The 16,278-nt window shown below is 37.5% G+C and overlaps 1 protein-coding gene across 1 annotated transcript in view; it reads left to right on the top strand.

The window, feature by feature from the left end:
* The window catches only part of LOC107093408 (ecto-NOX disulfide-thiol exchanger 2-like), a 49,940-nt gene that overhangs the window by 29,860 nt on the left and 3,802 nt on the right, over window positions 1–16,278 (top strand). Inside the window, exons 9-11 of the mRNA XM_015388451.1 lie at window positions 6,150–6,206; window positions 9,317–9,410; window positions 11,617–11,702. Coding sequence (XP_015243937.1) covers window positions 6,150–6,206; window positions 9,317–9,410; window positions 11,617–11,702 — 237 coding nt within the window. The remainder of the gene's footprint in view (window positions 1–6,149; window positions 6,207–9,316; window positions 9,411–11,616; window positions 11,703–16,278) is intronic.

The following is a 16,278-nucleotide window of genomic DNA, read 5'->3' as shown; positions in this document are numbered from 1 at the left end:
GATATCAAAAAAGTACTCCAGAGTGTTGTTCAGCATGGGGGTGAGTAGAAAATGAAGGCTAATCATGTTTTGGGTGTACTATTCCTTTAAGCTCTATTTTCTTATTCAGGCTTTTTAATAAGAATTTTCTTCATGAGATGGTTGAGATTTATATATATATATATATTGTATGTAATGTTTTTATAAATGTGCTTCTGTCCAGGCTTGTTACTTTGAAGCATCATAATTGATTTGTCTTCATTACTTATCTAACAAAGTTGTTTCTTACACTAATAATTTTAGATTTGTACGTAACAGATAGAGAATAAATCAATAAATCTGGACATGAACCTGAAGGAGATCACTAACTTATGGAACCTGGATCCCTGGGTTCTCTTCCTACAGAACTGTATGCTTCAAACCAAGAAAAAAATGTAAAATAGAATTCAAAATCCACTTAATTTGGTTTAAAGAGCCATTCTAAGGAAGGTTTTTGTGTAGGAGGAAAAGTGCTCTGTTTGATCATTGGTAGGGTTCTCTATTAAGATATTTTTCACTAAATATTTCCTAGGCTCTCTGATGGCCCTTGAGGTTTGTTTGCAGTTTTTGTTTCTTTTTTTTCATCAGTTTCTGCTTATTTTTAATATTTTTTTTGTAACTCATTCAACTCTTATTTCTAAAGGACTGTTTAAAATGTGGTTTTTGTGCACTTTAGCAGAAGCATGTCACTAGCACACATTTACACTTTGTTCTGAATAGAAACAAAATCTTTTCTCTCAGATGACACACAGCTTAGTGCTAAAATAACTAATTGATAACATTGAGCAAAATGTATGGAAAATATGGTCCCTTTTCTATTATCCAGAGCAGTTTTCTGGGCTGTATTAGTGTTTCCACTGCAGTAATCAGCCCAGTTTATTCTAGTGTAAATCTACCTCACAAAATAGCTGCATTATAGTCGGAAGGAAACAAAAAAAGAAAAACACTGATTTAAAGTGATTTTGATTTTACTGTTTGATTTTACTGGATTAAAAACATTGCTTAAAAAGACATGCTGCTAGTTCTTAGTATGTATGTGGACAGCTGACATCCTAAGCAGTGAGGCGTTCAGCTTCGGCAGACACTACGGACAGACTAACAGTAGAGTTTAATCTCAGGGCTGTTTTGGAAGCACGAACTATAACATAATGACAAATCTTCATTATTTCATCACTGTCAGTGTTGCTTATGTTAAGATACTGATTTACTATTTAAACTTCCCTACTGCAATGCTAAATACCCTTAAAAACCATTTTAAATGTCAGGGGTCACTTTTCTCCAGCTGCTCTATTGTGTTTACTAATGTTTCAGGTGTTGTCCCCCATCCTCAGTGATATGCTATTTGTTTGTTAATGTTCCCTCCGGCTCTGCTTAATGAGAGCAATGGCTGTCATTATAATGAGCCTCACTAAAATCACCTCTTAAGCTAATAATACAAACTAAGGGCCCTCGCAGCTCCTGAGGGCTACCGCCATGAGCTGGCTGGTGGGTTTTCTACAACCCAGAGCTCAATCTGTGGCAGACTCCATCTTCAGAGGGACGCTTGTCAATAGTTTGTTAATGGTGATGAGTTGTATAAGAAATGTGTCCTCGCCACTGTGAGCTGAAGGGAAATATGCTAATTAAAAGCCCTGCGTGCTGGCAAACTGGAATCTTGAAAGACAGTCTCATTACAGGCTAAAAGACAAATCAATTTTAGGGTTTGGGTTTCTCTGAAGATTAGCACAGACTGTGGGATGATTTGTCACGTTGAGAATATTTCTTTACGACCTCAATCCTCTTTCATTGGTGCAGTGTCCCCGCCGTCCCCAAGCTGTCGGCGCACATTACTCCTGCGACTTGACTGCAGGTCATCCGAGAGATTAACCTTCTTATTATTACGGTCTAAACAAACTTTTTTCATCAGTTTTTATCATATTTTACTGCTGCTATTGACAGTTTCGTGTTTGATTTATCTGATGTTGTGTTCGCTCTGATCAAACGAGCCTTTCATTCACTTCTAGGATTTGATTCCATTGAAATGAAAGGCTTCAGTCTGAAAAATTGAATCATGCGGATTTTTTCTTTCTTCCTTTGAGGTGAACCTTTGATTACATGCAGTATCAGGGCATAATGGATATAGCATGTTTTAATACAACTTAAAGTTACCATAAGAACACAACTGAATTAATAACCATTAAAAAAAGGAATCTGTATGTATTTGGACCATTAAAAAAAGGAGTCTTTTACATCTGTATGTATTTGGACCATAGGAAGGCGTAAATACGTGAGAAAAAAACAAACAGAAGCTATCGATTCTATCTACTCATCACGGGAGGCACATTTAAGAATGCCTTTTCCAATCTATAGCCATCACTCTACAGTAAGAAAGATCGTTTAGATGTTAAACATATTTTGGACAGCTCCTAATCTTAAGAGGAAGAACAATTCGCTCAAAAGTCGGTCTCTGTGATGCTTAGCTTAAAAAACCGTGATTAATTTCATCCACTATTTTTTTTTTTCTTGTCTTAAGGTATGTTTGCATGGACGTAAGTATTTGGAATAAAGAAGCGCGATGTAATCACGCCAATCAGAATATTATGATGGGATTCAGATCATTTGGAAGTTGTTTTGGGGAACTATGACAACCCTATGTCAGAGGGATCTGTGCTAAATAAAGACTGGTGCAACTAAAAGCACTTCATAGTTGATTATTTGGGTTTAAGCTCATATAAAGAGTGTATTTGGATTCTATCTTTTAAGTTGATCAAGGAATTTACCTGCATGGAAACATAGCTTCAGTTTGCATGGGAACTGTTAAGGTTAAGGACTGTACAATGGGACCAAACTAAAGATATTTCGCCATAATGCGTCGTAGCTAAAAACAGCACATTAACACAAACGCCTTATATCATCTGTCAAGCAAAGGGGCGGAGGGGTGATGATTGGGGTTTATGTTACACCCACAGGTTCTGAACCAAACTGGATCATCAACAGAAATAAGGACCCATTCCAGCTATGATTCTGCAGCAGAATGACTGAGGAGAAAAAGGTGTGGGTCCAAAGACCCAGAGGTCTGTGGCCTCATGTGCAGCAGCAGGGAGAATTTTCAAATGCATGTCTTTCCTCTCTACATCCCAGTTTGCATAAAATCAAACACAGCTGGAGAAACTGCTTGAAACACGCCTAGATATTAATATGTAAAGTACTATAAATAGCCGAAGGGCCTCCACTGCTGTGGCGTCAATGATAGACAATCACAGAAAGACACTGGATGTGTCAACACACCTCAGAAAGATTTATTAGGAACAAAGAAACCACACAATCGAGCAAAGTACAATACAATTAATATTTTCAACTATTCGACACCCCCACCCAAAGAAAAAGAAAAGATAAATTGAGAAAAATACATAGGCAAGCCTTCATGGTTGTGTCTCTATGCGACTATTGTTTAGAATGGTTGAAATTACCATATTAAAAAAGCTATGAAGGAATCCCAATTAGACAAATATGAGCAAAGCTTAGCAATTGACATACTTTCCATTTCATAAAAGCAGAGGCAACATTTATAGATCTGCTCCCATAATAATATTAGTGCATTTATGGCTCTGAGTCTATTTAGGAAATGGTTCTTCCAATTAAATAGGGATTTGATGTGTTTCTATTTTAACACATTTGAGGAAATTTTATATATATCCAGTAGTCATAAAGAGTAGTATACGGCTGTTATGGGGGCGGCTCAGAGGGACGGTTAAATGCACAAGTTCTTAACTGGAGTGTTCTAAAATAAACCCTGTTACACCGAGGGGTAGTTAGATTTCGTTTGTTTTTTGGGCGATTAGTGCCCCTATTTGAGCTGGACGATCCAAACTAGCTAATGAGCCGTCCGTTCTTTCATCCATCCATCCATCCTTCCTTCCTTACTTCCTTCCATTTTTCCTTCCATCCATCCATCCATCCATCCATCCATCCATCCATCCATCCATCATCATGTATCAAAAGCTAGCAGGAACTGTGAACTGCCCCGCCCCGCATTCTTCCACTGAATGCATATTTACACAACCTAAACAGGTTTTTCAGTTTGTTACTGTGCTGTATAAAGAAAAGCTCAAACTCATCTAAAAACATCAGATCCATTCTCCTTCAGTCTGAATAAACTGAATAGGTTCATGTTTATTTTGATTGGTTAGGTTTTAGTGCTTTGTGATTGTGGATTTAAAAAGTTTGCAGACTGCTTCAATTTCTCACTCTAGCTGCTCACTGCTGCACACATTTGCACAAAATCAATTTTAATACATCCTGACTTTTGAGTTAAACATTGCACTGCATGTTTTTTTGGACGCAGAAGCTTTTTACATGAGCCACCAGATCTCTACTTTATTAAAATGCTGTTGTGGAACCAAGATAGAAATGAAGACTACAAACCAGCTGCAAAATTAAACACATTTTCTCTTAAAAAGAAAAAGTAAAAATCCCTCCACAGCAATGTGAGTGACTGATATAATAAGTCCAAAAACACACAGTTATGGTGCCTCAGCAGCATAAGTTACATTTCAATGTTCTCAGTAAATATTTTTTGTGCCTTTTGAGGGAAACTAGAATTGATGAAGGGTGTAATTAGGGTTACTTTATCGTGAGCATTTTTATTCTTATCCCTTTTACCCAAAGATATAATCTACAATATACTTTAACTCTGAGGAAAGCAGCTTTCTGAGCCTCTGAGGAGCTCTCTCATAAAGCTGAATGTGCTGTTGTGGTTCAGGGTGACCACGTCTAACAGCTCCCTGTTTGTCCATCAGAATATACGCGTCTGCCCTTATCCTGCAAAAGGGAGAACAGCGGTGACTCATCGTAAGCACCGTAGCCACATGCTGCAAACCGGTTCAATATGGACAGATCTGAAATCATGCTGCTACAAAAAAATGGTTTATGGTTGGATCCTGGCTAAAATTTAAGGACACAAACATTTGTAAAAAATCTAACTTGCCAAGCATTTCAGTCATCTTAGCTTGACTTATAAATAAGGAGCATGAAGCTACAGCTAACAATGTATGGGCTACTAGTTGATCAAGTCTAGAATAAAACATCAAGTCATTAGTGATCATTACTCTAACATACAGTCATTCAGAGTAGATCAGAACTAAGAGTTGAAGCAACAGTTAAAATGGTTAAATAAAAGCTGTTTTGGTTCATCACTTCATTTTAATTAATTAAAACGTAACAAAATAAAGATGCTGCTCCCTTCTTCAATCTGTCACTAATTAAGATGAAAGCAGAGGTGAACATTATTTGGTTGTTTGGGGGTTAAAATATAACCTTAATCTTAGACAAAACAAGATCCAAAACATAAAGTCCCTATTCTATTTTTATGTATTCTAACGTTCTTTAGTATTTTAAGCAATTATCTGACTTTCCCTTATTTAGTAACTAGAGACACCATTAGGGATTACGTGGCCATTTTTCTTTTCCCTTATTGGTAAACTTGTGACTTTGTGACACCGATTTTGGGCAAAAGAAATCCCTCTACAAGAGGAATTTAAACCGTCAATTTAAGCTGTCAATGCTTAAAACTCAAAATAACAAAGCAGAGTAACTTTGCTTAAGCTTTCACTGTTCCTCCTAGCTTGTCCTCTCTCCTGCTCTTACAGTATATTTTGTCACGTTCACTGGGAATAGTTCTATTTCTTACATTTATCTTTGAAAATTGCCACTGATACTGTTTAGAGCTACACTGTCTTCCCTTCCTCATTGCATTTGGACTAAAAAGGGTTGTCAGCCTTGATATGGTGCGTTCACTGACTGGAAAAGGTGTCGGATTAATACATTTCTGGCCAGCTAGCCACCAGTCAGAGCACATGGATCAGGTATTCTGATGTGGATATATTTTCTGCTCACTGACCAATTGGATTATTTGTTGGTTGAATTAATTAGAATGCATCCATTCTGGAAATCAGTTTAAAAACTGTTGCATCATTATCATATTACTCATTTGTCCCAGTTGTGACTCAGATTAGTTATTGTCTCCATATGGAGCTAAGTGATTCAGCCTCGCTTGTTTGTTCAAAATCCACTATTTTTCTGAACTGTACTTTTCTAGTAAGCAATGCTTGAATGTGGGAGTCCATTCATGTGTGCTTCTTCATGTGTTGTAGCTGGAGATGTCGAAGCCTGGTGATGGATGCAGTGAGGACAGCGACAATCAGACCGCTGTAAGTGGAAAACTTTAAGAACTCTTCTTACCCCGTAGGATTTTAACATGATTTTATGTTTGCCATCTCTCTACTTATCTCCTGTTTCTTTAACTTCCTCCACTGACATAACAGATAATTTGAGCCTAAAGTGGTTTAACTTGGTGTAACTACACTTGTCATTGAATTAATCACCCAGAGACATCCAAGATTGGAAATAAAGGAGCCATAAACACTAAAATACCTCGCACATGTGTCTGCACTCCCACACACCGGTGTCTCCTAACAGTGTGTGATGAATAGATTAAAAACTAAACAGGGCCACCAGGCATCCCACAGCATAAGTGGAAACATTACACACACTAATATGTTGGACAATAAACAGATATTAACTCCTCTGCCTTTTCTGCGCCATCTGTCAGAGATCTTGAGCAAACTGTTTAATCATTTACCTTTCAATTCTCTTCGCTGTGCCGCTGTTTGCATTCTTAAAGCTTATCTTTAAGTAGTTTGACATCTTTCACTCAGCTAGAAATATACAGTAGCTGATGTCTGATGATCCTCCTAAACTCCATTTGAATCTTCATTGTTTTTTAGGATAAATCTGTTGATCTGGTGTAATTTTCTGGCGTATTCTTCTCATATATACAGTCAGAGGTTTACATACATTCATTAGTGGCATGAAAATATTATTATGCAAAACAGACCGCTACAGAAGGTGATTCCTGCCCACAGCTATCAACATCTGTTATTTTAAAACATTAAAGGTATAGTGGAGGATGTTCTTGTTCCATGTGGAGCATCTAAATAAGTGTTCCTCCTAACTGTCAATCAATCTAATGATATGTTTACAAAAGGCCATCCTATGTGCTCGCCCCCATTTTTACTTACCGGTGGGGAGTCTGACGTAGTGGAAAAATTAAAAATCTTTTGAGAAGTAAGCTTTTATGAACGATGCAAAAAGCAACTTTTAAACAGAGCGTGCACGAGGAGAAATGTACTTGTGCACGCTCTCCCACGCATTTAGTAGGTGTTCCCTCTCACGAGCGGGTACAGGGTTGTGTATGTGGAGAGGGCTGTCTTTTAAAAAATTTGCGAAAATCCTCCACTATACTTCTAATAAAGCCTTTGAGCAATGTCATATTTTCACTCTGTCATTTTTGCGTGTGTAATAAGTGAAACTTGATTCATCCAACATAATTTAGGATGAATGTTTGTAAGCAAGTTGTTTGAAAGTCACATTTGTTGTCACCCTGAGGAAGATCCTACCATAATTCTTAATCTTTCTTTATCCCTTTGGCTACATTAGTAGCCATTAGTAATAAAAGGGCTTATTGATTGGTTCGATGACTCTGCTTTTAAGTTGGATCCATAAATGTTCTATATATTTTTTATCAGGGTCAGTACAGGTGTTTATTCAACTCTAAAGCCAGTTTTAATGCTGGTTTGGGGTTTTTGTTTAAAGCACTAAATATAAACTGTGCAGCTTTTCATTTGATGTTACCTTCAGAATGATGCTACCTCGACTTCACTTCACAGTCATCAGTACCATCAGCTCATTTGTGCAGCTTTATGAAAAAAGAAAATATTTTTTTTCTTCCTAATAATAAAAACAAACCAAAGTTGAATTTGTAAAAAATATTAATTGCGACTTTTTTGAGGCTCAGCTGTACTCCCACTGTCCCCGACATGGGATCCTCCTACTGTGGGCAGCTAATATTTTTCGCTTTAGATCAGTTAATAATTGTATTAATTTGGGGTTTTATATTTGCATTTTGTTGCACCTTTATAGTATATAGTACATAATGTAAAGAATGACGCAACTAAAATAGAGGTAAACACGGTGTAGTCATACTGGTCTGAACATGATGTCAGACAAGCAATATAATGGAGAAAATGCATCTGATTCTCTTTAAAAAAGCAATGAATGTTTTTTTCTAAGATGTAATTCAGCATTATTTGATAGTTTGAGGAAAAGCACCTCAGACATGTGCAAATGGATGGTATGGATGGTGCTTCCTATACAGATGGGTTAGTGACAGGCATTTAGTGTGTGTGGCATACGGTTAGATTTAAGTCCATCTTTAAGGCGACGTTTTAAGTTTGTGACAGGGTTGAAACCCAGCTGGTGATGGAAAGTTTTTGATGGTGTAAGAGAATATATACTTATAGTTGGGTGGTATAAAAGAATAAAGATCCAAAACTTCTAGTTTGGGGCTGATGTTTTTAAAATTGAGCTCTAATTTTTCACCACTCAACTAGGAGGAGGAGAGCAGTTCCTTCAGGGCAACAAATTCAAATTTCCTGTTTGTCAAATAAGCACAGTAACACATGGAGCTGTCAGAATGACCATTCAGGCGTCTTTTATTTAGATGGAACTGGAGTTTCTGCTGGAACAGGTGTTTGTATTATTAATCCAAAATCATGTCAGTTTTGAGCCTAAATCTTCAAGTTTCTGCTAAAATGATGAAAGTAAAGACGTGTCTCAGTTTTCAGCATCAGTGTGAGTCCAGTTAAGCAAATAATCATCTAAATATTTGTTTCTTCTGAGGAAAATCTATTATTTTGAATTAGCCAAACAAAATTCCAGAACTTTGGCACAATATTTGTAAGTTCACAAAACATTTTAAAAAATTTTAACTCATAGATTTGGAGAACCTTTACAAGGCTGTTAAATAGAGATGATGGATGCTGCCAGATTTCTAACAATCAAGATTGAATATAAGTGAATCACAGTGCTCCAAATATGAATTAGTTACAAGGTGTTCACATTTATGCAACTACATTATTGCAGCAAGTTTAGATTTTTATTTATTTTATTTTTGTGGTTTACTATATGTGGAAAAAAATGTTTTGAAATAATTTATGATGGTCTTATTTTTAAAGAACATAAAGCACTCCAGAGATTTCCTGTATGTGTGGGTTTGACCACTTTGATATGTGTATCAGAAACGCAATAAATTCAAGCTTGTCCACCTACTTAAAAAAAAAGATTCCTAAATAAATATTGAATACATTCATAGTCTATCTGACATACATAATAAGTAAATGTAGACTTGAATGTAGTTCTTTATGATTCTTTAGCCCTAATGTTAACGCCGGTGGCTAATGGCTGATGTATATGTTTGCAGGATGCCACACTTTCCTGCAGCCAGGAGAAGAGAGGTCCCACAGAGAAGAACTCAACAAGCCCCATTCACTCAGAGAGGGAAGCCTTGCTTGTTGGTAAGCTGAAGTCCTTTACACTGTTGGCTCTTTTTCACACTGACCTTATTTTCAATAGTCAGTTTATTGGCTCATTCAGTCTGCAAAACAAATTCTTTAATGCAGGTGTCTTTTTATTTTGATCAAACAACTAACATTCAAATATATCATGCATTGTATGGTGTTTATATTTTCCTCTTTTTAAAATCCAGGGCATTCTAGAGATGGTTTACCTTAAATCTGCTCCATTCTTTCATTGCTCTGGAGCTAAAGTGCAATGGAGCAGATCAAAGCGTCCTGTGTTAAAATTGGGCAGCCTGATGGGATCAAAACACAGGGAGTGACAAAAATGACAGTCATCATCAGCGGGCTGATGCCCTACACATCACCAATCATGCTTTCAGGTCTCTTATCTCCATGAAATTTGATTGATTGCGAAGTTTGACAGATTTTGACGTTTTCAAAGCAATCTAAGACGGAACATTTTGTTCTGAAAGTGACTAAAATCATCTAATATAGGCAAGTTGTGCTCATCTAAAATGATCTTTTGCTCCATGCTGAAGGTTTTTTTTCAGACTGCAGTTTATAGCGAGCTCTCCTCTATTTAACCAATCAATTAAACCCTTGCTGTTTGGCTTTAGAGCAGCGCGGCAGCAACAAAAGTGATACATGTTTTAACTTTATGTCGCATTTCAAGCACAGTTTAAACATCTACCTGAACAAGCTACCAATTTCACACTGAATTTGCAAAACTGGCAATGAACCCTAAAAAAACTTGCAGCTGTAATTACAACAAAGGCTGGTTTTGCAAAGCCTTGACTCTGGAGCTGTGTACATCTGCACTGCTGGATATGTTTTCATTTTGAAAAGTTGAAATGTTATGCATCATTTTCCTTTAGTTTAGTGCTGGTCTAGCTCATAATTTCCAAATAAAGAGGTGTGACAATCCTTTGGCAGAGGACTTTATCCTGTGATGTTTCTAAACCCTTGTAGCTCAGTTTAACTCTGACATACAGAACCGACTGTGACACATTAGACAGATGCTTGCCTTCCTAATTATGGTCATTAAATTAATTGAGTCATACTCAAATCAAGGACAAGTAAAACGAACAGCCACTGTCTACAATGATACACCACTAAATAAGATATTTACATGTATTATTTTTCCTAAGCAATTTGTTATGCCATATGGAGCTATGAGGGGATAATAAAAGGTAAAAAAAAAAAAAAAAAAGCAGAGGGAGGAAAAATATCTATGTCTGTCAGAAAACATGCATTATCACTATTTTATATTCCAGTACACAAGTGTTGAAGTTTAGTATTTGGAGTAATTCTAGTCTTTGCTGCAGGCTATGTTGTATTTACACAGTTTATGTTTAGTTGACAGAATGCCTGCTGTCAGAGACTAAGCTGCAGATGCTGCTTTATGGTTGAGTAGAGTTACCAGACTGAAGATGCTGCAGCACAAAAAAAGAACGAACACATGCCGTTTCTGTTAATTTCTTGAAGATAGCAACAATCATTCATATTTTAATCTATCAATTTAAACAAAAGATAAGCCCACTGTGCAGCTGAGGCATGCTGGTAATCTACAGAAAGCATGCATTCAAACTTAGGGTCTGTTTAGAGTTACAGAGCATCTTTATTGATGTTTCTATGATATGCATGCAGATAGATTTAGGTTCTATCAGAGTGCCCCGTTACGCTCCAGTTCATCTGAACATCTCCAGTGCGTTGTTTGTGTTCGAGTACTGATTAACGTCCTGCAGGTGACTAAAATAAAGTCTTGGTGAAGCATTTTCCCTTTCTAAAAGCTCCAAATGAGAGTTTTGTTTTTTGCTCAGGCAGAGGCTGTGTGGATCTAAGGAGTGTTGCAGCTCCATCAGTGGTTAGTGAGCGTAGACGGAGGACTTGCTCTCCTCTGGTCTTCCTCTGCGAGCTGATGGCAGATGGTTTGTTTGTGCTTGGGGAGCGTGCGGCTTTGATCAGAGACAACAGCATCAAAGGCATCATTAAACTCTCTTTCTAATCTGGAGCGACAACATACAAGAGGCTTTTAACAGTAATGGGACTCTGGGAAGAAGTCGCTTAAAGCCGGTCCTCCTCCGGCGCAGGGTTGGAAAGCTGCTGCTGTGAACGTCCTCTGGTGATTTGTCAATGTTTAATGGTTGAACGAAGCTGGAAGTTAACATCTTTGCATGACTAATAATTATTTTTCTTACCTCAGGGATCATCTCAACCTTCCTGCACGTCCACCCGTTTGGAGCCAGCATCGAGTACATCTGTTCCTACCTCCAGCGTTTGGACACCAAGGTAATGTTCTCGCATGAATCAAAGTTGCACAGAGGAGCACTGGAACCGTGCTGCCCTTTGGTATAAATCTAGATTACATGCATTCATATAGACAGTGTGGCGGGCCGCCCTGCTGGGCTGACATATGGGCTTATATATTCACTCAAACTTAATGCGAGCGGACCTCCCTAATGCTTTTTGCAGGCTGTTCCATAGAGGTGGATGGATTCTCCAGATGTTCGCTGAAACAAAACCACTTTAAAGGACAGTTTGACATCCTCATAGATACTCGCTCGCCCTCCTGCTGGGAGACAAATGAGAAGATTGACAGCTCTCATTTTTTAGCTTCTTCAGTACAGTTGCGAGAAAAAAATAGGACATCTCTCTGGAAATGTTGTTTTTTATTAAGAAATATTAAACTGTTGATGCGCGGCTTCATGTTTTTGGAAAAGAAAGGTGTTTACTGACATTTAAATAACTAAAAATTAACCTTGTCACTTCAAGTAATCATATAACCTGTTTGTATAATATGTTTTCACATCGGGTTTTATTATTCCTATAATCCTGGATCTATTTACAGCACTGTGAAAGTACAAATGTTTGCATTTCTCTTGGCCTCTTAAAGGTCATTCACAGTTTCTCTTTCAACCAGTAGCTAAACTTTTATTTTCTCAAATGGTGCCACCTGTGCCTTTTTTTTTTTCCAGATAAATTGGTTTGCAGTAAGCGAGTGAAGTCATGAAAGATTTTTTTAAGTTTCTCTCTAACAGTTAAGTCATTTGAGAATCCAACAGCTGCCTGTTTTATTTAATGGCACAGAGTGAAGCCAAAGTTACCTTGCTCTTAAAAAGCTCTCCTAAAACACGTTCCCACTTTTTGATCTTATAAACATCACAGATAACACAGTTTGACAGTCAGGAAATAGGTCTTCATATCTATGCTGCTGGAATATTATTAGCTGAGAACTTGTCAGTTCAGTTGATGATCAAGTGAAGCATCTCTCAGCTTCTTTCAGGTCTTTGCAATATTTCCCTCCTATTTCTAACAGTCATGCTTCTCAGGTTCTGTTTGGGTCTGAAACCTTCATTTTGTCCTTCTTGAGCTAACCTTTCACTGATTTTATGTTATTTTTTGGTTTGTGTTACACATTGCATTTTTATAATGAAGAAAAGGAAAGAGGTAGAAGTCAGAGAAAAGCAGGTGCAACTCAATAAATTAGAATAATCAAAAGGTTTAATATTTATGCTAAAGTAAAAAAATATGTATTTTCTACATTTTTCTATACAGTGATAAATTTGCAACATGTGTACTTGTTCAATTCGATGTTTTTGTCCCACAGTTTTTAAGAAAGTTTGGAAATGATAGTTTATTCTCATTAGAATCATTAAACCTTTATTGCACATTCAATTTATTATAATGAATTTTTGTTTTCTTTTTTTGTTTTTAGTTTAAATTCAACAGCAGATATTCAGTTGAATAGATTTTATCTCCAAACATCTAGACCTTCTATGATCACTTAAGCCAAAGCAAGCCCACAGCTTTAAGCCAATCAGATAAGCTCATTTGATCACCTGACCCACAAGTGCTTTATGCAAAATGTGGCTGGGTCCGAATGTCCGCCCTAACTACTATATAGGGACATATATAGTGGTTAGGCCATTTTAGATGTGTGTCCGAATGTCTAGTGGATGAAAAAGTATTGGACTCGAGATTTTCCACAGCCGACCATGAAAAGTAGTGATCATCCATGGTCACTAGACGAGCAGATATATCTCGGATTGCTGTGTGAGGAGAGCTCTCCTCCCAAAGCATCATGGGATTTGTTTTCACAGCGGCCCCGCTGTCGCCTATGGCTGCAACAAAGTTGGTGCAGGCATTTGCAGGGAAGCAGAGTTATGTGACCAACAGGAAGCGAAAAGTAGTGATCATCTGTCCGAACGGTCAGTTAACTGAGTTCACTATAAAGTGCACCATATAGCTATATGGTCCCCATTCTATATAGTGATTGAGGGATTTAGGGGTTAGAGCGGACGTTTGGACACCCATCGTACTTTTGAACCGATACGCTTCAGTCGACATGGAAATACAGTGTTTTAATTTTTGCTGAAGTCTGTTTCATATCTTTTAGGAACCCAGCCTTGGTCAAGGGGATTTTTTAATTTTCTTTTTATTCCTTTATTTAACCAGGAAAAGTCCAATTGAGATTAACAATCTCTTTTTCAAGGGAGTCCTGGCCAAGACAGCAGCAAAAGATTACATTACAAATTACATTACAATTTACAATTACATCTATCTATAATAAGAAATTCATAAAACAGTTACAAACCATAGATAGGATTATTATAGCTGAAATAATTACTGTCAGGTTTAAATAAACATTAGAAACTAAAGTTCATAATTGCAGGCAACAAAATGTCATTGTTTAAAAAAAAAAAATGACTCCAATGAGACTATATTTCTTTCATAGGAAATTGCCTTAGACCAAAGGTTATAATATGGTGTTTAATATCATGGTGAAGAATTCATTTAACAATTATCACGTCACCATTTTTTTATATTATATTATCATTTTTATCTATTCTGAGAAATAGCAACAGGATATTCCTCACTTTTTCTTCCAAACTGCTTACTGTTATGAGCCAGGTTTAAAAAATATTAGAATCAACTTTTTAGAAAAATCTTTTGAACCTTTTTAGTTGATGAATAATTTCATAAACTACAAAAATCAAACTTGGTTACTTAAAGTATAATTTTTTGCATTGTAGCTTATTTTTCCTTTTTAAAAAAGGTAGTAAAATAAAACTTCTGTAATTAGTGGGGGGTTTTTTAGCCGATCTGTGAGCAACACTTGGTCTAAAGCCCTACTTTGATTACCCGTGGTTTAAATGGAGCTGCTGATCAGGACATAAGTCAAAGGTACTTTTGTTTCTTCATTTTAGAGTAACTTGACCTTTACCTTTGCTCTTCGGCTGTAATCATATTTAACACCTCTGTTTCTCGCCATCTCTCCATTGTTGTGGGAATCCTCCTGATACGGGAATATATTAAAACCAATCCATCAGTCTGTCAGTGGAAACCAAGCACCGCCTCAGTGCTCCGACGTTCCTCTTTGATGAAGTGCAGCCACATCGTCTCATCGTCTTTCTGATGAGGCAATTCGCTCCCATTATGACTCCTCTCTGGCACTTGGATTGAAGCCTCCAAATCACCCCCCCCTTTAGCGTCACCTCCAAAGAGTGGGACTGAAATTAGTTTTCATCTGCGTGATTCTCTTCTTCAAAACTATTATTTAGCTCATCATTAGAATATTCAATGTGTCATCTGTAGAACTTTCCCCTGGCCATTAGAGAAGTTGCTGTTGTCTGTCTCTGCGTGTTTTCATCACCAGCTTGACTCATTCTTGCGTATGCAATAAATGTGACTGTCCTCCCATTTGTTTTTTTTATTTGTCTACTTTGGTGTGTTGGCTTATGCGCCCACGCTTTTCTGTCTGTGTGCGTCTGATTTTATTTATTTATTTATTTTTCTCTGTGCATCTGTTGTTCCCACGCTGACTCTCCGCCACACACACCTCGCAGCCCACAGAGTTTTGTCAATATCCTTGGCTAGACTCCCCAACTGCAAGCTCAGTCCTCTGCGCTTATCTCCTGGCTCCACACACACCGCTTCACTGTAAAACGGCAATCCTGTTTGCATGGTGGACCTTAATGTGTCACTGTCTAAACACTGAATGTGGACGTCCCACAGCTTAATTCAAGACGACGCAGGTGGATCTGAGCTTCTTTAACAGTTCATTTTGATGTCATGAGCTGAGAGTTCGGTTGGCCGACTGATCCTCAGCCCACTCATGTCAGTGGATGGTTTATACCCACTGATGTGGTGTGGAGTCAGAGAAAAGAAAGCGTGAACGTAGGAGCGACTCAGAGGAGAGAATATCTTTACGGTTGTTTTAACCATTTACTCAACAGAAAAAGGTTTTTCTGTGATACATTAAGGTTTTCTGAGGTAAACGTGTTAGATAAAAGGAAGAAATGTGGGATCTAGAAGCTACAGTTCTGAGATAATGCAGCCTAACTTAAAAATGCAAACAGGGTGAATTAATTCCACTTTTGTGTTTTTCCTTAAACATTCAAATGAAAACCAAAGAGTCCTCACTAAGGTCAACCCGGGATTGTCACAAAGCTCAAGTTTTCAGTATGGGGAGTCACATTTTAGTTTTTCCAGTTCAGAGGAGACTAGAGTGTCAACTTCTATACATTTACATCAGCCAGTTGAAGCTCAGGAGAAAGTAGTGATGCTGTGGGATATGGAGGCATCACAGCTTCCAGGTCAGAAGCATCCAGAGAACCTCTGGCCTACAGACTCAAACTCTGAGCTGCAGGTTGGCAGCTAATATGACCGCAGCAGATAATATCAGGCGGGAAAACATGGCTTGATACGCCTCTGGTACAGATAGAATAACCAGTTATTAGTTCATGAAATATCAATTAGTACACAATAAATATGAGAGACGTACGTATGGCTGCTGGGAGCTGCTCACAGTAGATATTAACTGAACAAGCAAGTGACTCTTTAAATGAGGGAACAAAATAAAAAA

This window comes from Cyprinodon variegatus, unplaced genomic scaffold, assembly GCF_000732505.1.
Source record: "Cyprinodon variegatus isolate N-32 unplaced genomic scaffold, C_variegatus-1.0 Scaffold19, whole genome shotgun sequence".
In the NCBI taxonomy this organism is placed as follows: domain Eukaryota; kingdom Metazoa; phylum Chordata; class Actinopteri; order Cyprinodontiformes; family Cyprinodontidae; genus Cyprinodon; species Cyprinodon variegatus.
The sequence above is the reverse complement of the archived record's forward strand: the minus strand, read 5'-3'. Positions and strand labels throughout refer to the sequence as shown.